General features: G+C 45.8%; 1 protein-coding gene across 2 annotated transcripts in view; it reads right to left on the bottom strand.

Moving 5' to 3' along the window:
• Positions 1-2,728: 2,728 nt before the first annotated feature.
• CDC42SE2 (CDC42 small effector 2) overlaps positions 2,729-23,140 on the bottom strand; it is a 72,301-nt gene continuing 51,889 nt past the window's right edge. For both annotated transcript variants that reach the window (XM_066604046.1, XM_066604045.1), the window contains exons 2-5: positions 22,522-22,775; positions 10,656-10,757; positions 9,159-9,272; positions 2,729-7,342 (exon numbers count right to left, since the gene is read on the bottom strand). In XM_066604046.1, the coding sequence (XP_066460143.1) occupies positions 9,174-9,272; positions 10,656-10,757; positions 22,522-22,575 (255 nt within the window). In that variant the 5' untranslated portion in view covers positions 22,576-22,775 and the 3' untranslated portion in view covers positions 2,729-7,342; positions 9,159-9,173. The remainder of the gene's footprint in view (positions 7,343-9,158; positions 9,273-10,655; positions 10,758-22,521; positions 22,776-23,140) is intronic.

Below are 23,140 nucleotides of genomic sequence, written 5' to 3'. Positions count from 1 at the left end.
AATCGCAGATTTTTATCTAGATGCCGTATTTGTTGAGGTACCTGGAATGTAGTGGAGTGTTCTTGACTCAACATTTGCAGTGGGAATGATGCATTCCACTGACTTTTAAAGGAAACCTATTAAACTTAAAGGGGTTTCCAGATTATGCAAAGTTGCTGTCAAATCCTATTAAAGTCTGCAGTGTGGTTCTGCTTTGGATTTTGCCTCTGCAGCTCTAAAAACCATTATATCCTGCTGGCACTTCAGAAGTGTTTATTCCCAGCTTGCCTCTGGATACGACCTGTAGGCAGTCCAGTGCTTCAGTTTAGGTTTGCCCAGTAGGAACCACCAGGGTGCTTTTTTTTTTTTTTTTGCCCCTTTGGCTCTCAAGGCCGAATTGCTGACCTATAGCAAAGCCACGCTTAGCGAGGCCGTGAACAGGAAGAACGTACAGAGCAGGGAATTGAGAAATATCGTTTCAAGCCATTGCAGCGGGGATGCACAGGCCATCTTGGAAAATAGTGATGCAGAAAAGCATCAGGAATGGAGGACAGGATGAGATGGTATTGAGTATGTGATGTATACCCATAACCAGTTGTACATAAACATGACACAAACATTTCATATCTGCAATTTTTGACATTTACATTTCACAACCGGAATAGCCCTTTAAGTCTTCAAATACTTTGACAGGGATGATTAATAAGATGTAACCACATCTGTCATATGTAAGGAGGAACATAGAAAATTGATGGCAGAATCAGACCACACGGTCCATCTAGTCTGAACTTGCATCATTTCCTTTTTATTTCCCTCTTAGGCTAGATCGATGCGGATCCCAGGCAGCTTGAAATCATTTATTCTTGTTTTCCAACTTCATCTGCTGGAAGTTTATTCCAAGCCTCTACTACTCTTTCAGTAAATATGTTGATGTTGCTTCTGATTCTCCCCCCTTGTTGTAGTGTTTAGTTTCCTAACACTTCCTTCCTGAACCGTATTTATACCTTTAGCATATATAAAGGTTTCCATCATACTTCCCCTGCCTTCTCTCCTCCAGGCTATATCTTTCCTGATAAGTTTGGTTCTGGAGACCTTCACCATTGTAATTATGTATGCAGTTCCCATCCAATCCATCATGCTGCAGATGACAATAGACTTAAATGTTGTGACCGATGATGAAAGTTATTATCCGCATCAGTGGTCCAATCTCTTCAGTTCATGGAAAAACTTTGACTTCCACAGTGAAAAAAAAGATCAGTTTTCACATAGGTTTTCTTCCAGTTGGGACAATGGACAGAAAAAAAAAAAAAGATTTGTGCGATCTGTCATTTAAAATGGATTCTTCTGTTTTTTTTGCTTTTATTTATTTTAAAGCCAAAAGGATGAAGAGGATGGCTACAGAAGAGAACCGATAGGAATTCTCTATAAGGGGACAGCTCACAAATATGGACCTACCCCCCCCCCCCCCATCCCAAAGGAAGGGTGATCTTTGACATGTAAAAAGTTTTTTCACCCTTGAAAGATTTCAACACGTTAAAACAACCCCTTCCAAAATGCTTACGTTTAAGGTTTCCTCATTGGTCCCCCCATCTTTTGTTTACATCCGACATGACATGAGTGAGCCAACCATTGCAGTGATGTGTTGTGTTGTCCATGGTGATGCCACCAAGCTGGACCCTCATTTAGGTCTGGCCTGCTGTGTCTCGTGAAATGTAGGGGCTTGTATGTGACAGTCAATTATCCCATTTGGGACAGCTTATTTGGTCCCATAGTAATTAGTTCCCATTTCCAAAGAAAGTTTTAAAGCAGAACTTCTAATTAGTCGTCATCACCTGCACATGGCTTATGTAAGTGACCTCATGTGCTCCACTTTAAGACTCGTTGACATGAGCTCTGCTTTAGCGCAGTATAGGCGCGTGAAAAGATGGCAGCTGTATTGCACTAAGGCTGGGCTCTCACCAGGTGGAAACCCGACGGAAATCTTGTGGTTTTGCCACAGGGTAAAACTGTGATATTTCCGCCCGGAAAGCGCAGCTCCAAAACCCGCAGCACTTAACCGTGGGTTTTGGAGCGGCTGGGCCGCATGCTTTTCCGTTGCGGCCGGAGCTCCCATAAAGAGAACCGCAACGGAAAGAAGAAGAAAAAAAAAACAAACAAAAAACATGCTGCGGCCAGGGAATCTATGCTGCAGCGGCGGCTTTGCCACAATGGATTGGTCCGTCCCGTGTGGATAAGATTTTTGCCAACTCTTGTCCACATGGCTGGCTAATGATTAGCGGCCACAGCGAAATTCTGCATGGAATTTCCGCTGCAAATCCGGCATGTGTGAACCCAGCCTAAAGATTGCGTGAACGGGTGAATTCCGTTTATTTTAATTAGCCCGTTCACATGATCAGAGATGCAAGGTGCCTGTTTTCCAGCTCCCATAGGAGTCCATGGAAAGCACGCACCAAGGATAGGTCAGGTGTTATCTTTTCTCACATCACGGACCTTAGACGCGAATTTGCACTCCATGTCCTATCTTTGATTGGTGCGAGCTTTTTGCACATCAGTTCCTTCATGTGAAACCATTGGTTCTATTAGAAACTATCTTTTCACGTGCCTATAACGAGCCCTAGTCCTGTCCCTCTACCGTGTAGTCATACAAGGCTCACGCCACAAGAAATACTCCTCATGTCACACATCTTTTCAGTTGCCACTTTTATTGGATAATGTTGAGAAGATGAAATAAAAATCTCCGACGCAGAGATGAAAGAAAACATTTATTGAATCAATGTCAATACTTCTCTGTAATATCTACAAGCCAACACTGAACTGACTTTATTCAAGAATGAACACAATGTACAAAAAGTATGCTTTGTTATAAAAATATGTCAATTATTTACTTCTTATTCTCTTGATCAAAGAATGTGAAAATAGTTTTTGACAAACCTGCTCTTTCGACAGATTGGTAGTAGGATGATAAAAAGCATGGCAAATAATCCTGGCACAGTCTGATGCCTTCTGCAGAACAGTGTGTAATACCGCACAACACTGACTGTATCACACCTCTTTATTGGAATCTATCACAACATTGTCGCCATTTGGTTTTACGCGAGATCCGCCGCAATCCTGCAGGCAACAGATATCCGAGTCCCATCGCCTCTTGTTCATAAGGAACTTTGATCTAAGGAGGGGGGTGGGGTGGGGGTGTAAAGCAATAATTTCACATTATTCACCTGCCCGCTCAGTTGTGACATTTCATGGGCAGGGGATACTTGCAGGTATTATCCAGAACATTTTGGCTTCACGGTTCTCGACAGGCATTTAGTCGGACTTCTATTTACATCCCGTTGGTTCAATCCTGTATTGGATGTGGTGCTGAAGCTAGCCGGACCTGATCAAGTCATGCTAGATCCGCAGCACATCGCTTACAGGATCCGAACACGGGACCAAACAACATGTATATCTGTAGACAGTGCAATATCAAAATAGTCATTTTTACAATGTGTAAGAGACATACATGTTTCGGAACCTGAGCAAAAAAAATACATTTTACAGACACTGTCAAATGTCACCCTGTTTATTAAAAGCCTTTTAAAAAACTTTTTCATTGCCCTGGATTTTCTTCTCAACCACAGAGCAGCGGCCTACAATCTTATAGCCTGTAAGTGGCCGCATGTTGTCTTAAAGGAGAACTCTCAAAAAACACATCATAAAAGCCCCAAAGGGCAAAACATGGGGAAAGAAAAACAAGGTCCCTGGGACTAAGATCTTAATGATCTACCTGCTCCCAATGACAACACTTCTGAGTTGTGAAGGAAAGAAGCTACATAGTATCAAGTTTAGATGTTCTTATCCCAACTTCGGCTAAAATGTGGACACCAATGTGGATCAGGATTTAAATCCCCATGAGAGTCTCCTGTGAGAAGGTTGACCGGGAAGGGACAGAGGACTGATTGTATTGTCGCCGGCTACACTGGATCTTCAAAAAGTGATGTTCTAGGTCCCATGTAACACCATTCATGGCTTTTATTTTGCCCTTTTGAAAATTCTCCTTTGAAAAACTCCAGCTATGTTTTTTTCCCCCTTTAAAAATGATCACCCTTTCTTTTCACAAGAGGCAGAACCTTGTCCGACCATCTCCAAGTACCCCTCCAGCTGTAGTAACAGAAGTCACTGGAAACTGAGCAATTCCACCCAATTAGGTGTCATACAGAGATGCAATAATAGTCATAGAAACACTCAATGCCGTTGCACTTCACACTCCGGCCAAGAGGCCCCCACCAAACTTGCTCTACCTGGTGAGCCATGGTCAAAGCCACATTCAACTCGGAAATGGAGACATTGTGAATTTGCAAATACATTGCAGTATTACTAATTGTTAGTGCCCAAGGTCATAACCCAGGATAGGACTCCTATAGTAAGCCACATAGCTGGGGTTTGGGGACCACTGTCCGACTCAATAATAGAAGCAAGGGCAATAGGTGACCTATATTGTGAACTTATTTCAGAACTGCAGGTGGCACACATTGCCGATATACCGCCAACACTTTGCAGTTTGGAAGAGTTCACCAACTGCCTACTTCCTAGCACTGGAGTGGGGTGAATTAAGGGAGTCGAATTTATTTACTGGGTGGTGCCCGATAACGCATGTGCCCCAAGTCTCCCCATGGCAGAGTGTGTAATGTAAAACACCACCAGGCAGGAATGCTCTTGAGTTACTCATCTGACCATACCTAATATGGATCACTTACAATTTTTGTCTCTTAAGGGTGGTTCAACCTATAAACTTTTTTTTAAGGTTTCCAGGACCTTAGAAGGGGTTTTCCAGGCGGTGCTGGAATACACTACAGTCGGTGCGGAAGCCGCAGCTCAGACTCATGTATTGGCTGCGCTCGTAGTTGCAGGCTCCATCCACTACATGAGTCGGAGCAGCGGCTTGCGTTCCAATCCCAATGTATCCCAACACTAACAGCGAGTGCTGCCTGGAAAATCCCTTTAATCGTGATGGCCTAGCCAAACGTTTTCTAGTGGCCATGCCTGGTACTGCAGCCCAGTCTTATTTGATATTGATGGCCACCAATATTAAAGTCCTGAAAACCCCTTTAAGAACTTTAGTTGGAATTGCTTTATTTAGGAGACACAGCTTGTAAATGATGGACTATATGAGCTATTCTAATCATAAATCTAGAAGTTATATTATATTTTTCTTTATAGATTATAAATTATAATCCTGTCCTTCCATTTATAGCCATTTGTGCCCGAACGTTGTGTTGGTTATTATGCGTATGATTACTTCTGGAAGGGCACAATATTAAAGAGGTTTTCCAGGGAAATACCATTGATGACCTAGCCTCACCTATATAACTACACTGCTGATATATTCCCACACGTGGGGGATTTTCAGATGTTTTTATGGTGTCTGTTTCTAGACCTTTTGAGATTTTGTGCTATCTTGTTGTGGAGTGCTACAGGTTCTCTCACACATTTACTTTTTTCTGGTTTATATTGAGCTATCCTCAGGATAGGTCATCAATAGTTGTTCGACTGAGGTCCACCGCTCAGAACCCCGGCAGGTCAGCCGAGCGGGCGCCTGCTGTCAGCACCACAACACACAGAGAAATGGCTGCTCTGGCCTGTGTAGTGCCCGGCGCTTGTAACTGCAGGTACAGCTCCCACTGATTTTAACAGCTGCTCCTGCAATTACAAGCACCGGCCACTACACAGGGGTCAGAGCATCAGCCTCCACTCCGCACCCCTATTTGTAGCAATGACAGCTGATCGGCCAGGGTCCTGAGCGGTGCACCATGCTGATCAACTTCTGATAACCAATTCTGAAGATGGGTCTTCAAGAGTATTTCCCCAGTAAACCCCTTTAATACTTATAAGCACAACACAAGTTTCCATGGCTGGTGTACCATATTAAAGGGAGCCTGTCACCATGTTTTTGCAGCCCTCACTGGGAGCACCATAAAGTAGTCCCTTTCACACTGATAAGTCTAGATCTGTGCAGTAGTTTTGAGGAAAAATGCATTTTATTAGTAACACCAAGACCCAGAAGTAGTCCTGCATATTCATGAGTTGCCTAATAGCCACACCCACCCCACCCTCCAGCCAATGACTGACAAGCTCTCATTTTATACACAGTAATAGTCAGACAGATGTCAATCAGTGACCAGAGGGCGGATGGAGCTAGCCTCATGAATATCCAGAACTACTTTAAGTAATCCTTCATGCATTTGCTGCTTCTGATAAAATACAAGTTTCTCCAAAACTACTGCACAGATCCACATCACTGTAATCAGCAGGCCAGGCACTACCTTATGCTGAGATGAGTGCAAAAAGATGGCGACAGAGTCTCTAATAAGATTACGGAATATCCAAAGTGTGTGGCTTACTTCAGAGGCCTGCAAAACTGGCCATACAGCTAGTGTAATAAGTTATCAGCTGTGGGACAGACCATGCTGGGCGTTGTTCATCAATGAGCCTCAGCCTAGTCCTGATGGATTTTTGCCTGTACTGTACAGCATATTATGTTATGGGATTATTATAGGTAGTCTGACATGCACTACTGCCCACCTAACGTTAGGCAGGTAAATGGGTAAGAAAGCAGGAATGGTGATTCTAGTATTTCTTTAGGACAGAGAAAAGCACCAACACAACACTTTATAGGTTACTACACTGGTTTACAATCTCGAGGTCAGATCTTCCAAATAAATATAGTGAACATTTACAACAGATTTCCTTATGAATGGAAGTGTTTTATTATTACTTATTATTATTATTATTGTCGTCGTCGTCAACATAGCGAGATCAGTTTGGGGTAGACCTAAAGTGATATAGCTCTACTAGGAGTCTTTACACGCATTTACTCCTGTTGCTTTCGGAGGGCATTTTGGCAGATACAAGTAGCATCATCTTCAGCAACAGGCAGTTCCCCCGATTCTCGGCCCAGCATAGGGGCCACTGTACAAAGCAACATTACATAGCATGCAAGTCATCGATTTCACCGACAGTCCAGGTTTCAATAAGCATTGTGCTTGACAGTCCCAGGCCTTCTCAACATCCATGAGCGAAGGCCTGCACCTAGCAATGGTTACCTAAAAAGGAACTAAAAACCCTCCAAAAACAGAAGAAAAAAAAAGCAGGAGTCAAAAATGTGCGAAAAATTTAAAAAAAAAAAAGGATTTTGAAGATGTTGTTGCTGTTAATTTTGGCGTGGATCCTCCGTGCCCTTTATAAGACCGTCGGCACAGGTCATCACGTGGGGGTACAAATGCATCATCTTGCACACAATGAAGAACACAGAAAGCAGTCACTGATGCAAAATGAGGGCGCTAAAGACAAAGGGAAGGAGAAGTTAAGAACCATCCAGAAGAGCCTAGAAAAGAAGAAGAGCGTAGGTTAGTCCTGGAAATGGGACCTGTAGAGTTTGCGGTCTGTCCCTAGAAGAATGAAGCACTGCGCCCCTGTACTATTCATTATGCACAAAGGGAAGTGGTGAGACATAATAGGACCTAACTAAGCGCTGTATACGGGGTTTCGGAGATCCCCCATTCTCCAGCAGGAAAACCAAAAAACATTAAGAACCTTTTTCAGACACTTTTTTCTTACAGCGGTTTGATTAGGTTTGGTAGTTATCCACGTTCTTGTCATGGAATATCTTTTGTCATCGTTTCCCTGCTAACAAGACTACGTTTCCCAACATGCATTGCACACTGTAAACCCCTTTTAGAATACTCCCCCACTTTTTTTTTCTAGAAGTGTACAGAAGCTTCGCACATATGTGTTCCCTTCAGCAGAAGGGTATGCCCCTGAACGTCACATCATCAGGGACTTCCCGTATACTACACTAGGACTATCAGCTTCGGGGTATACAGAACATTGCAACAGCAAGAATAAAAGGTCACGTCTTGTGCCACCAGATGGCAGAATGGGGGCACGTGTGAAAATGTAAGTCTACTGGAAGGTTAAAAGGGTTGTCCAAGCTAGTAAAGCCCTCTCACAGGGTCCCCCATGCTGTAGTATAACAAGTCCGCTTCTACTTACCTAACTCTGCTAGCTTACATCTCCACTGTTTGCTTACAAGCTGTGACGTCCCGTAAACCATCTGCTGCAGCGATCATCGCTGAGCGCTGTTATTGGCTGCAGCAGCTTGTTTGTAGACCGCTACGGCTAACTGCAACCTGTAATGGCTCATGCCCACGACCGTGTTGCACACACGTATGCTACACGGTGAATGGAGGCAATGAAAGGCAATAGACTTTCATTCTTCCATGCACACCAGCGTGTGGGCACTAAGTATCGATACGCAAGAGAAATAAATCGTGGCATGCTTTATTTCTCTGCGTATGATATGGAGTCCTTCTATGGGCTGTGTGTGATACGCTGTCCATACGCAATACATTGTGTATTGGCAGTGTTTCGATACGCATCCCCATTCTGAACAGAGCGAGGTAATAAAAGAAAAACACACTGCGCTTGTCCGTGGCGTGCGATTCATGGGCATGCGCAGTGCCATACGCGGTCTCTGCCGGCAGAGGGTATGGGCAAGAACTATTAGGAGGTCGTCACTGGGGAGACCGGAGCCGGCGACGGGAGGTGAGCAACTGCTGATTTGTTATTTTACAGAATAGGGGACCCGGTGAGAGGGCTTTACTTAACTCGGACAACCCCTCTAATGCTTCTACGGATCAGGATACAGGTAAGCAAAAAATAATAATGTAACTTTGAAAATCACCTTTAAATAAACTCTCTAAAAGTAATTGCACTGATATTAAAAGTGCTGTCCTGCCAAAAGAAGGGAGTAAGAACAGGGGTCCTGAAGGGGACCACCAGGACAGGAGGGGGTCCTCATGATTGGACCCTCACTAATCAACTCGTTATCCCTATCCTGTGGGCAGGGAATAACTTCTTTTGGTGGGACAAGTGATTACAATTAGACAACAGTCATAAACTAAGGTGATAGGATTATGTTATAACAGTGTTAAATATCGTCTTGCACAAATGTAACAATTTCATAGAAAGACATTTTCCGGCCACTAAGACACAGCGCTGAACAATACATCCTCGCCCTACAAAGACAGGAAACAGCAGGCGACCGCGCTAGATTACTTTGTTTTTTGCAGTACACGTTTCAGCACTTGGTACACACTTTCATTACAGGAACTGGCATTAGTTGACAATCCATTACTGACCAGGTAATACTAAGGTTATCCCGCTTTTGTATCTACAAGCTGCATCTGGACATTCGCAGACATGTTGCCACCGTAGCCGCCCTTAGACTGCATTTGGTTTTGGATAGAACTCACCTGCAATATCAGAAAAAAAAAGCATTAGAGCGCAGTTATTGCATCTGGACGGTCCTGCTACACAGTCCAGTCTACAAGGGTGCTGGCTTCTCCAGGACATACTACCGACCCTCAGAGGCACCCCTTAAAAATTCTTCCCCCCTCCTCCAGTTATCATGCATGGTTTGTCGTATTGGTCTGAGCTCCAGGGCCGGGTGTGACCAGACCCTCGATCAGTTCATCATAAAGATGCTTCGCACTTACATTTGTGCCCGACGGTGATACAATCTGAGGCTCTATGGATTCTTTATTGAAAACATTGGCTCAAAATTGGGTGTAAAATGCGACTATCCAAAGTCTCTAGAGACCATGTGCCAGATTTGTACAATTTGTGATGCCATTTCAACTCTCTGCAAATCTGAAAGGTCTCAAGAAAGTAGGACAGGATGTTCCAGGAGACCCACTGCAGTTTAGGCCAAATTCATTAATTGGAGTAAGGAGAAACGTCTGCTTATAATGAGATCGTTTGCATGAGTTTTAAATGCATCAACTTTATTAAGAGGGTAAATGTGGTGCAAACCGAGAGGCGCCGCGGCGTCACTGCCCGGAGCTCCTGGCATCATGCTGCCCAGGATGGGGGCACTGATGCCAAAAGTACAGGCGGCGACACTGTGGCCTCTGATTGGCAGGCAGCAGTCACCTGACTTCCACTGTCAGGGACTGAAGGAATTGGGGGCTGCAGTACTAGATTGCTGGGGCTGAGGACATCTAAGTACCCTTTGTTTTAACCCTTTTGGCTCAGATTTTGAAAAATTAAATTCTGACCAGACAACCCCCTAAGCGTGTTTTGCTTTATTCTATTAATATTGGTTTACCTGCCAGTGCTTTTGGTTGCCTACAATTACAAACAGCAGAACCAGCACCCAATGTGTGAGGTACAGTCTAGTCATAACTTGGTTTAAGATGTATTGAGTTGGGGTGCAGTTAAAACTGTATCAAGAACCCCATATCAAAAACGACATGTTTCGGAGCGGCCGGAGATCGCTTCTGGCCACCCGCCTCCATTCACCGTAAACAGGAGTTGTTCACACACGGCCCGTGTAATGGGGCGGTGGTTCAACAGGCGTGGCTTTTAGTGCTAAAAACCAAGAGACTGACAAGTGAGTGATTTCTCGCTCAGTGCCCCGTCCGCTTGTACACGGGGCAACTATCGCCCGAATTTGCTGTTTCCAGTGATGATTCAGAAGATAACCTCCTTGCGTAAAGCTACCTTTAGTTGGAAGATATTAGGTATAGAACGCAGTCTGTTCTACTCCTCACACTTCCTGCCATGGCAGTTGATATCATCCAGTTTAGCAAGTTTTTTTATGCACAAAACAGTCATTTTAAGAGATTTCTACTTACTGAATTCATTCCACTAAATACATCCCCGGACCCTACATGTGCAGTATGAACAAAGTTGGTGGGTTCTCCTATCATGCTTCTGTCGATACGCCGCCTCCTTTTCTGCAACAAAAGGGGGAAAATGCAGTTATATACATTGATGGGACTTTGCTATAAGCAGGTTTGTGAACAGCAGCGAGTAGCCTGGAGAGACGGAACCCAGCTGATGTACCGCAGAGACGTCACAAAATTCAGAGGTCATTAAATGAAATCCGTCATTAAAGTGGTTTCTGCTGAAACACTATTGATGACCTATCATCAGGACAAGCTGAGCGGGTGCATGCTGTCAGCGCCACAACACCACAGGGGTTGGAGGGGAAGCCTCTGCGCTGACCTCCGTGTAGTGGCTGGCGCTTGTAACTGCAGGCACGGCTCTCACTGAAATCAATAGGAGCCTGCAGTTACAAGCGCTGCTTCGACCTCTGTGTATTTGGAGTGGTAGTCTCCGCGCTAACCTCCCATGTAGTGGCTGGCGCTTGTAACTGCAGGCACGTCTCCCATTGATTTCAATGAGAGCCGTGCCTGCAGTTACAAGCACCGACCACTACACGGAGGTTGGCGCAGAGGCTTCCACTCCGACCTAGTTAATGTGGTGCTGACTGCTTGTGCCTGCTCAGCCGATCGGTCGGGGGGGCCTATCCTGATGGTAGAGGGGTTTTCCACTGAAATACTACTGATGCCCTAAGTAAATCTATCAGTGATCAGAGTAGTTATTTGCAGGCTCCTAGATAAGGCACTACTATTTTGCATCCGGTGCCCGCAGTATAACAGATCCAATATCCTTTTCATGGTTTTACTTCAAGTTAATTAACTTTTTTTGGGAGGGGGTGGGGTATTTGAGTTGTACGTATAATTTTAAGACACTTTGTAATATATTTAATCAGACGATTTTGCGCAAGTTTTTTTTCTTTTTTCTTTAACCTGCCCCTGAACGTCCCTGGACAGGGCATCGGTCGCCTACTGCAGATGGGGTAGGGAGTTATCAGCCATCTCACACTCCTATGACACAGACTTTCTTAAAAAAAATACATTGCAAAGTGTCTTAATCTTAAAAATTACATGTAGAACTCCCCCCCCCCCCCACTCTTTGCTCTAGGTGGTTTCACTAACACTTACATACATAACCAGCAATGTGTACACACTAGATAGGAGGCTCAAGACTCATGTGATTAAGGAAGCAAACAGGGAATAAGGATGTCCTGTTACATAAGATTAAATAAACTAGTTGGGTTCACGGAAGGTTACAAAGGTCTGCATAGTGCGAGATAACAGAAGCCGGCGGCACCCAATTCTAGTACATATGGTGGGAGCAATAAGACAAGTCTCACCCAAAGGCATGTGGGGCTGCTAAGAATGTACAGACCGGCCTCACTGCTGCATCTGCCCCCCTGCAAGGACTAGAGGAGCCAGAGGCAGACTAGTTACCTGGCACTTCTTAGTTAGGCTCTTGGCACCCTTTTTCCCCGTTCTGTAAACCAACGAGGGGTGAGATTTGTGGATATCTACTTGCTGCATACCTTCCATGTTTATGTAATTACATAAGCCCAAAACGCAGTTCTAAAAACAGTCAGGATGTCTTAAACAGACTTGCATTTCCAAAAAGATGTAATCCATAGCTTTCAAGTATGAGCAATAAATAAACATATGTAAATATAATGAAATCCAATCTGACGAGGCCCGCCGGGACCGATGTGCTGAGGTCACAGCGCCCAGCGACACTTCATACCAGAGCGCAACATCACTCCGGAATACAGAAGTAACGCAGCGACGGAGCAGCCGGTAAAGAAATTCATCAAGACGTTGTGCATATAGTCCTGCGGGCCTCCTCCAACCAGACTGCTTGTACTTAATGGCTTTTATTGTAAGATGTTCTCAAGGCCAACTCTGCTTAAAACATCTCAGCGGGAGAGCGTCCAATGTATACTGCCCTAGAGCGGGAGAGCGTCCAATGTATACTGCCCTAGAGCGGGAGAGCGTCCAATGTATACTGCCCTAGAGCGGGAGAGCGTCCAATGTATACTGCCCTAGAGCGGGAGAGCGTCCAATGTATACTGCCCTAGAGCGGGAGAGCGTCCAATGTATACTGCTCTAGAGCGGGAGACCGTCCAATGTATACTGCCCTAGAGCGGGAGACCGTCCAATGTATACTGCCCTAGAGCGGGAGACCGTCCAATGTATACTGCCCTAGAGCGGGAGACCGTCCAATGTATACTGCCCTAGAGCGGGAGACCGTCCAATGTATACTGCCCTAGAGCGGGAGACCGTCCAATGTATACTGCCCTAGAGCGGGAGACCGTCCAATGTATACTGCCCTAGAGCGGGTGACCGTCCAATGTATACTGCCCTAGAGCGGGAGACCGTCCAATGTATACTGTCCTAGAGCGGGAGACCGTCCAATGTATACTGCCCTAGAGCGGGAGACCGTCCAATGTATACTGTCCTAGAGCGGGAGACCGTCCAATGTATACTGTCCTAGAGCGGGAGAACGTCCAATGTATACTGTCCTAGAGCGGGAGACCGTCCAATGTATACTGTCCTAGAGCGGGAGACCGTCCAATGTATACTGCCCTAGAGCGGGAGACCGTCCAATGTATACTGCCCTAGAGCGGGAGACCGTCCAATGTATACTGCCCTAGAGCGGGAGACCGTCCAATGTATACTGCCCTAGAGCGGGAGACCGTCCAATGTATACTGCCCTAGAGCGGGAGACCGTCCAATGTATACTGCCCTAGAGCGGGAGACCGTCCAATGTATACTGCCCTAGAGCGGGAGACCGTCCAATGTATACTGCCCTAGAGCGGGAGACCGTCCAATGTATACTGCCCTAGAGCGGGAGACCGTCCAATGTATACTGCCCTAGAGCGGGAGACCGTCCAATGTATACTGCCCTAGAGCGGGAGACCGTCCAATGTATACTGTCCTAGAGCGGGAGACCGTCCAATGTATACTGTCCTAGAGCGGGAGACCGTCCAATGTATACTGTCCTAGAGCAGGAGACGGAGAGGTAAAGATAGCATTACAAAGTGCATGGTAGGTCAGAGCACTTGTCCATTTACCACCAGGTCCTCTCTGGAACGAAGAAAAGTCCCCTGATCACGGTCACACAATCCTTATAAACCTGTGAGAGCGCCAAGTTGTACACATAATAATGACGCACAAATCGCATAAGCCTGTGGGTAAAGGCCCCTTTACACGCAAAGATAATCTTTCAAACGACTGAAATATTTAGCAATCTATTTGCATGAATGGCCATTAAGACTGTCATCTTCATTTGCATGTAAAGGGGCCTCCAAAGCCCAGTGGCCCAGCTGTGCAGACAGCTGCATTGTTCTGCTTGCAGCTGATGGCAGATTCCCTTGTTATCTGCTGACACCCGCAGAGATAACAGCCTGTGGTCTATGGAGAGATACATGTGTTTGCTTTATCTCTCAGTAGCTGAACGATGGATTTTAAGTTCACCCTAAAATCACTGTTCAAACAAAAAGTGCACGATGACCGCGTTTACATGTAACGATTAGCACCCATTTTCGGTCGTTTGAACGAATTTTGAGTGATAATTATAAATAAAATACATCCCCGGCTCCCTGTCACCTCCCTAACTGCGCTATAACTTAGTTTATGGTGCTGTAGGGAAGTGACAGGTTTAAAGGGAACCTGCCAGCTTGATCATGCCGTCCAAAGTGCAGGCATTATGTTATACAGTATGAGGAGCGGAGCTGATTGATATATAGTTATACAGAACATCTTTTTTAATTTCGCTTTTTCCAACACTATGTAAAAAAAAACAACAAAAAAAACTATATAAATTTGGTAGTAGTATTGACTCCTAGAATAAACTTACCATTACACCACAATGTACTACTTCTGCACAACAAAAAAGTTTTTAAAATAAGTTATTTTTGTGCGGTTGCATTGAAAGACGCTTAACGGTTTTATTTTCCTGCCGACAGAGCTATATGAAAGCTTGTTTGTTTTTGTTGCAGGGCAAGCTGTAGTTTTTATTGCTACTGCTTTTGGGGCATATGTGACTTTATGACCACTTTTTAATCAATCATTTTCGAGAGGCAGCTTATTAAGTCCCATAAATGATCGTCCGATCGTTTCCACAATACACTACACTACTTTTGGAATTATGCTGGCCAGTAGTGTAACAGGTCTCCTATTAAACCTGCCCAAGGCCTAATAGGATTGTTGGCAGCCCCAGGTGCCTTGGTTAGACCCCCAGCGGCAAAGTTAACCCACTAGCACTCTGCAATTGTGCTGTGAGAGACAGGGTACTGATGGAGTTTCCTCCCTCTGAACACCTTAGATGCCGCGGATAATATTGACAATGGCATCTAAGGGGTTAAACAACCATTTGGAGATTTCTCTGATCTGGCCCCTTAAAGCAGGAGCCTGGCTGTCAGACCGCTGAGCACTAGCTCTTTGCAGCACAGGACTCCTGTGAAAGCCTTATATACAAGGCCCCTTCGTGACCGCCCATGTGTGTTTTTACAGTGTTCGCTAAGGTCCTAAGATTCTGCTACAGCTAGGTGGAGCTTAGTGCAAACCGTCATACACTGAACTCAACACACAGGATGTAGTGAGCCTCCATGCATCCCCTTGTGATGGCAAACATTTGCATATAGTTGTAGCTTCTGTATGCAGGGGATCTGGAGCCTTGTATTAGAGAAACTAAGATCTGACCAATATACAGGCTTGTTACATGTCAGTGCAGATTAGACCAAACATTACAGGATGTGAAATGATTGGGAAGGTCACAACACAGAAGTAATTCATATATACACTGTATACCCACCCGCTTAAAGGGGTCGTCCCACTTCTAGCTGTTTTGGTTCTAGCTTCTAGCTGTTTCTAGCCGAATTGGTTCTATAAGTCCTATAGAAGTGGGTTTCAGCTTGTAGTATCAATTGGTGTTGCAGGCTGAAGCCCAGTATAAGTTGTGAATCACACTGTAGCTCCAAATAAGGAAGATGGAACAATACCTCTGCAGCGCCACCTATTGGATAGCAGCACTCCTGCAAATCCATGTCCGACCTTTTATACAGGTCTTTGCAATACTGATTGGGAGTTGAAAACTAAGCCAGGATCCATACACAGGGTATTATTGTATCTTGACGCCACCGGAAGCTAGGGGTTTGACAACAGGAACGCCCATCTCACACCCCTAGCTCCTGATTGGCTCAAGAACCTAAGGGCCTGGAAGGAGGTAAAGTGCATGGAGAAGAGGTAAGTCACAGAGGAGGCCTCCGTGTGTTAGCTGGCGCTCACCTTCAGCAGCTAAGCGTCTGTCCTCCTCGTTCTGCTGTATGTGGCCCGGGGTCTGTAAGGCTGACTCCCCCGCCTTTATTCCCTGGCTGCTCTCCTAATACAGTGTGCGGCACGTGAGGAAGTCTTGCCTCCGCTGCTGGCTCCCCGCTCTTCTGATGCTGTGGGTGGACGGCGTCTCTTACTTCATGGAGCTCCGCCGCTGTGTTCTCGCAGATGCCGACCAGGGCGAAGGAAGGTGAGAGGGGAGGGCACTCAGTGGCGCCGCTGGCATAGAGGCTTGATGCCCCTGTGGCCTACCTCATGGTGACCCCGCTCTGCAATGTAACACAGAGCATGGTGCCTGGTTCTGAACGGCCAGCGGAGACGCAGTCGGCTCCAGCGGTGGCGGGGAATGAACGCATATGCAGGCCTCCATGCATTGCTGCAGCGTGCCTTCTTCTAGGCAGGCGATTTCAGCAGGGCCAATGCAGCGGAGGGGAGGAGGGTTTTAGCAGCCCCAATGCGGCCCTCCAGCGGTGGCCGGCAATGAACCCAGGTGCACGGCTCCCTAGATTGCAGCTGCAGCATTACTTTAGTGGTCTGCCAGGACCTGCAGCCCATCCAGGTCTGCAACCAACCAGGTCCAGGGGGCGTCAATCTTGACTTCACCAGTTCTTCCTGGTGGCGTCAAGATACAATAATACCCATACACAGACAGCTGTTTGGGGGGTTTTGCCCTTCATCAGTGTACAGTAGAATTCTGGCTTAGCTAGTGAGAGGCCTGTGATATGGTTCGGGAGGGGTAACAACGATTTTCGCTTAAAATTCGCTCAAAGCCATCTTTTGAGCGATAATCGTTGTGTCTAACTGCACTGACATCGTGCAGTTGTCGTTAAGGAATCGCTGATCGTTCTCTTTCAGCGTGCTGAAAGACAACAATGAGCCTTATCAGGGGATTCACAGTGGGATACAGCTGATACTATTGTTTCAGCTGTATCCCGCTCCCTGAACACAAGCGGGGTATGAAGAACACAGCGCTCCAGCTGTGTTCTGCATCCCCAGCTCGGAGCGCTCAGCTGTATAACAGCCAGGTGCTCCGAGCAAAGAACAGCTGGATGCAGAAGACAAGCGGCCCGGCTTGTCTTCTGCATCCCCTGTTCAGACCGCAAAGTGATCACTCAACGTTTGAGCGATCACCTTGCGCTGAATGCACACAACGATTATCGCTCAAAATTTGCTCAAAAGACATCTTTTGAGTGATAATCGTTCTGTCTAAACCAGGCTTAAAGGGGTTGTCCCGCGCCGAAACGGGGTTTTTTTTTTTTTTAAACACCCCCCCCCCCCCCCCGTTCGGCGCGAGACAACCCCGATGCAGGGGTTAAAAAAACCACCCGCACAGCGCTTACCTGAATCCCGGCGGTCCGGCGTCTTCATACTCACCTGCTGAAGATGGCCGCCGGGATCCTCTGTCTTCATGGACCGCAGGGCTTCTGTGCGGTCCATTGCCGATTCCAGCCTCCTGATTGGCTGGAATCGGCACGTGACGGGGCGGAGCTACACGGAGCCCCATTCAGAAAAGAAGAAGACCCGGACTGCGCAAGCGCGGCTAATTTGGCCATCGGAGGGCGAAAATTAGTCGGCACCATGGAGACGAGGACGCCAGCAACGGAGCAGGTAAGTATAAAACTTTTTATAACTTCTGTATGGCTCATAATTAATGCACAATGTACATTACAAAGTGCATTATTATGGCCATGCAGAAGTGTATAGACCCACTTGCTGCCTCGGGACAACCCCTTTAAGTCTCCTCAAGATAATCTGGAAAATATGCAAATAAGGAAGATGGAACAATACCTCTGCATTCCCAAATAGTGTTGCAAAGCCCTGTATAAAAGGGTCTGACATTGATTTTCAGGAATGCTGCCCTCCAATATAGGTGGCGCTGCAGAGGCATTGTTCCATCTTCCTTATTTGCATATATTTCCCAGAGGAGCATGCATGGCCTTATAAGTCTCCTCACTCACCTTCTAGATGCTCTCCCTGAGGAGTGATGATACCCCTCCCGACTGTAGCTCCACTCATACGTCTACTCATAATGCAAATATTGGGTACCACGTAACAATTGGCACATCCACATGAGTTACTAGGGGTGGTTTCACATTTGCGATGGAACCTCAAATCCCGGTCAAATTGTCGGAAGAAAAAAAAAAGCGCAGCATGCAGCACCTTTTTCTTCCGTCTGAAAGCCGGGCAGCTGAGTGGATACCGAACAGACCTGATTATAGTCAATTGTGTCCACTCGGCACTCTTCGGTTCCATCCTCAGGCGGAGCCGTTCGACCACGGGGATTCCCCTTTCCAGCTCCCCAAACGGAGCAGGAAACCAGAACCCCAGACGCAGATGTGAAACCCTCCTAACAAGTCTACAAGTTGTGGTTTGGAGGAGGAACTGAGAGCATTTTAAATGATCATGTAGTAAATATACTTTATAAGTACTGCCGGTGGGATGGGGCCCGAGAAGCCGTCGGGAGCAGAACTGTCTGCACACTAGTAAATGCTCACTCGCATCTTATGAAATGACAGGTCTTGGTATTTTCACTAGATCTGTTGGCATTCAGCATTGTAACGTTCTGCTACTTACTGAAAGAAGCCCGTTGTGCGACTAGTTAGATAGTTTCCACTTCTGTTACTTCTGGTTTCAGAGCCAACACCTCAGACCTACATCCTCCTCCTCTCCACCTTGTTCCCCTCCGGCAGGCAGACCGCGCTGCACTGCACGGATATAGCGGGGATGGACGCCAGCTACATCTAATAATTCCCTAATATAAAGTGTATTAGTGAAATTCCTCTCTTTATAAGATGGAGAAATCCATGCAGAGCCGGGAACATTTTCTAATTTCCTGCCAACAGACTACAGACGCCGTTTCTGTCACCTCTTCCTCTGTCACTAGGGGACTCCTGTAGGGTAAGGGTCTAGAACAAGTGTAAGAGGTCACTGATGCCAAGCAGTCCATGCGTTATGGCTGTTATCACACTAATGCAAGAGGCTCCGTCAGCAATCCCATCTCATTTCATGGGAAGAATAGCGCGGCACTACTGTTTCCAGAAGGCCATGTTCACGCAGGGCAGATACGATGTGCAACTTCCTGGTGTAAGCTTTGATGGAGAGGCTAAAATCTGCATTTGGGCCATGTTCCCACGGGGCGGAAATGCTGCAGAATGTCCGCTGCAGAAAGTTCTGCAACGTTCCCACACCAAAAAAAAAATTTAAAAAAAAAAAGTCAAAATCCGCAGCATTCAGCAGATACAGCGCTCCCCTCACCGCGCAATGCTAGCGCTGTCAGCATGTCCCAGCCGCCTCTAGTAAGTGATGAGCTGCTCGTCAGACCAGACCTTGCTAGGGGGTGCTGGGGCGCGCTGACAGCGAGGTGAGGGGAGTGCTGTATCTGCGAAATTTGGCTGTAGATACACAGTGGATTTTGACCTTTTTTTGGAAGTGGAAATGCTGCGGAGTTTGTTAGACATTCCGCAGCATTCCCGCCCCGTGAGAACATACCTGAAAATACACAGCAAATCTGCAACAGGAGCTGCGGATTTAGACAAACGCCCGCTAAATGCTGTGTAAATAAAAAAAAAAAAAAAAAAAAACACTTCGGCTCAACGATGATTTAAAGGTGAGCTTAAACAGGGACCGCACGCTGTGTTCTGCACGGGAGTCGGAGATTTTATTGTATTCTGCCGACAGCCCGTGTGAGAACAATGGAGCTGTGTGCAGAGCTCAGATCATATGCTGTGCTCCGCAAACAGCTCCTGGAGGCCCTTTTACATGCAAATGAAGCCAAGTGCTAATTGGCATTAGTGTCCATTAACACTTTATGCAAAACGATTGCTAAAACTGTCTTTGCATGTAAATGTGCCTTTAGACTTCTCTGCAAGCTAATGTCACTAATAAGAAGCCAGCTATAGGGCTGTAATACGGCCCCCAGTAGGTGCACAATCTGGACCTGGTCAGCCATCTGGTACATGTATTAAACAGCCGGAACAATGCAGTCGGCTTCAACAAAGACTTCTAGAACAATCATAAGGCGACAGCACAATCCATACCCTGAATTATGAGCGGATGTCCACTAGTGCACTTACATTAAAACGGAAAATCCATTTTACCACTATGGCTAATGCCTGCTGCTATTTCAGTCCTCTTTAGTATTTGCTGCTTTTAAGCGCTGCTCTATTATGGCAAAACTATTATTAGTGACTATTGTTTATTGGTAGACTGGGAGCCACCACTTGTCTCATCGCAAGCTCAGGCAGCTGAGATTTCCCCCATGCTTTGCACTGCAGCTTCTTCAGTTGAGAATGACTGCTGTGCAAAAGAGCAAGGCTGTTAAAAACCAAGCAGTCAGTCAGTTCAAGGAGCACTAATTTCCTGCATGCACAACTTTGTCTGGCACTTCATGCCGGATCTGTGCTGGAGGCTCTGAAGGGAGCCCCGATAGAAGTGCGAATAGAGGCTTAATCACGCAGAATGATTTTCATCACAAGTGTAACCCCGGGCTCAGGAGCAGCTGGGAGATGAACCTAGGGTTCAAACAAACAAAAACGAGAAAAAAACGGATCCCCTAAAAACCGTTCTTAAGAGACATCTAAGCCTGCTTTCACATCTGCGTTGGGGGTTTCAGTTTTCGTGCTCCTTTCAGGGAGCATAAAAAGGGAATCCCGTGGCTGAACGGGTCTGTCTTATGACGGAACCAAACAACTCTGAACGGACGCCATTGACTATAGTGGCGTCCGTTCGGTTTCTGCTCTGAATGGAGGTTTCAGCACAGAAGTGAAGGCAGCCTAACTGATACAAACTGCTTTTTGATGGATCCATTTGCTTCAGTTACCATCACTCAGATGTCTGTTTTTGGCTTTGACCCAGCCTAGTGATCACATATTTTGTGCCTTGAACACCAAGCTATTTTCTTAGTTTTTTATCGTTTCATTGAAATTGCCATAACTTTTTAATTTTTCACCAAGGTAGCTATATGAGGGCATGAATTTTGGCAGGACAAGTTGCATTTTTTTTTTCTTTTTTTTAAATGGCACCACTTTGGGGTACGTATAATTGGGGCAGGTTTTTTGGGCTTTAGCTTTTTGGGCTTTGCTTTATTGGCATTCACTGTGCAGTAAAAAAATTCTCTGGATCAGCACGATAATGGCGAGACCAAGTTTATAGAGTTTGTGTTACTACTTTTGCACACTAAAATAGTTTCTCCATCGCCGCATTACAAGGCCAGGAACATTATTATATTTTAGCGCAAGAGTTGTATAAGGACTTATTTTTTTTGCGGGACAGCTTGTAGCTCTTGTTGGTATCATTTCAGGCTACAGTTGACTTTTTGATCACTTTTTTGGGATGCAGGAATAGCAGAAAGTAGTAGCAATTAGGAGTAGTAGCAAAGAAGAGTCCGCTCAATGAACCCGGTGTCGACTTTCCTGGCTGACAGAGGGAACAGGGAGAAAAGTAATTCTAAAAAAAAATACATCCCCGGACTCTGCAGCCCTTGTTCTATAAGCCCATACACTTAGTTTATGGTGCTCATAGGACAAGACAGAGTGTTAAGGCAGCATCATGCAGTCCTAAGCACTCACTCACGACCTGAAGGTTGTGGGTTCAATCCCTGCGTGGTTCAGGTAGTTGGCTCAAGGTTGACTCAGCCTTCTATTCTTCTGAGGTCGGTAAAATGAGTACCCAGCTTGCTGGGGGGTAATACATAAATTACCTGAAAGCGCTGCAGAATAAGTTGGCGCTATACACATAACAAGTCCCTTCCCCCCCATGTAGACTAATTACATTTTTTCTGTCATCATCCATAAAGTATAGGATTAGATTCTGCTATTATTAGGCAAAAAGTTGAAAGCATTACTTTAGATAGCACGGTTAAAACCCCTAAACCCTTCTAATCATGTCTGTAGCTTTGTCCTCGCCATATACTTCTAGCAGCTCTGTTACCGGTGTTTGCTGTAACTTTCCACCAGCTGTATGACTACTGCAAACATTTTGCCGGAGGTTGGCCGGTTGGCCTCTCCATGCCACCGGTCAGGCACGTCCTGGAGATACGATACAGAACGTGCGCATAGGATGTTCTTTTCTACGTTGAAAAACATAAAATGGGCCAGCAGATGTAACGTGAGAAAAGGAGATGTGTCGCTGACCTTGTGCAGAGGTGTTTCCTCCTACAGAGGTTTTCCTAGAAGTGACTAGAGAATCCTAACCTCTGCTGCCAAAGATAAGAGGATATACTATTGCAGAAGAGTTTCTATCACCAAACGACAATGTGTTTCCAAGATTAATAGCAGAACATAATTAACCGTGCTTTGCCAGACAGCCGTCACATGCACGACCCTCACCACACTGACCACTACTTCCTCCAGCTGCGGGGCACTCACAAACAGGTAGTATAGATGGAACACCTTCACATTTCGTAAGCAGATACGAAGACACCAACATTTGCCTCATCGTATGGAACAGGAGTTGAGAACTGTCTGCAATTTGCCTGCAAAGTTGCGAAATAAAATGTGGAAAAACTACTTACAGGCTGCGGCTGTTCTGCAATGCAGCAGTTGAAACACAACCAGAATTCACTCATTGCTAATAGTCCAAAAGTTGTTCTATAGTGCAGACAAAATGGTGACAGTCGCGCTCCACGACCCGGTGGAAAATACTTGGAGCAGCGTCGAGTCCTGGAGGTAAATATCCAATACGATGTCAGGTGCTCAGCGACGCTGGATCCTCAGAGAGTTGCGCCTGCATCGAGGAGATTTCACCGTTCGCTGTGTAGATTGAAACCTAAGCAAAAGAAAAAAAAATTTATTATTTTTTTAAAAAAACATGTACATTTTGTTTTTGTCAATGCAATTCAAGAAAGCTTCCTTCTCAAAACGGCAGCATTTAAAGGAACCCGGCCACATTCCATGTTTTCATGAAGTGTGCAAATGCAACGAAGTTCAACAAACTTTCTGCACCACTTGTAAAGTTTGCTTGTGACGAGGCGGCCGGTTTTAGGAAACAACGACTGAATTCCTGTTGCACTTGAACAATGGATTCAGAATTAGCAAACCCAAGCATGAAAAACGGTTTCTCCTGTGGCGTCACCAATATCTATAAACTGTCAACAAGAAGCATTGCTGCGATGTGGTAGAAAATGGAACTTA

Source organism: Eleutherodactylus coqui, chromosome 5 (assembly GCF_035609145.1).
Source record: "Eleutherodactylus coqui strain aEleCoq1 chromosome 5, aEleCoq1.hap1, whole genome shotgun sequence".
NCBI classification, from domain to species: domain Eukaryota; kingdom Metazoa; phylum Chordata; class Amphibia; order Anura; family Eleutherodactylidae; genus Eleutherodactylus; species Eleutherodactylus coqui.
Note: the sequence above shows the minus strand (reverse complement) of the source record. Positions and strands in the feature narration are given on the sequence as shown.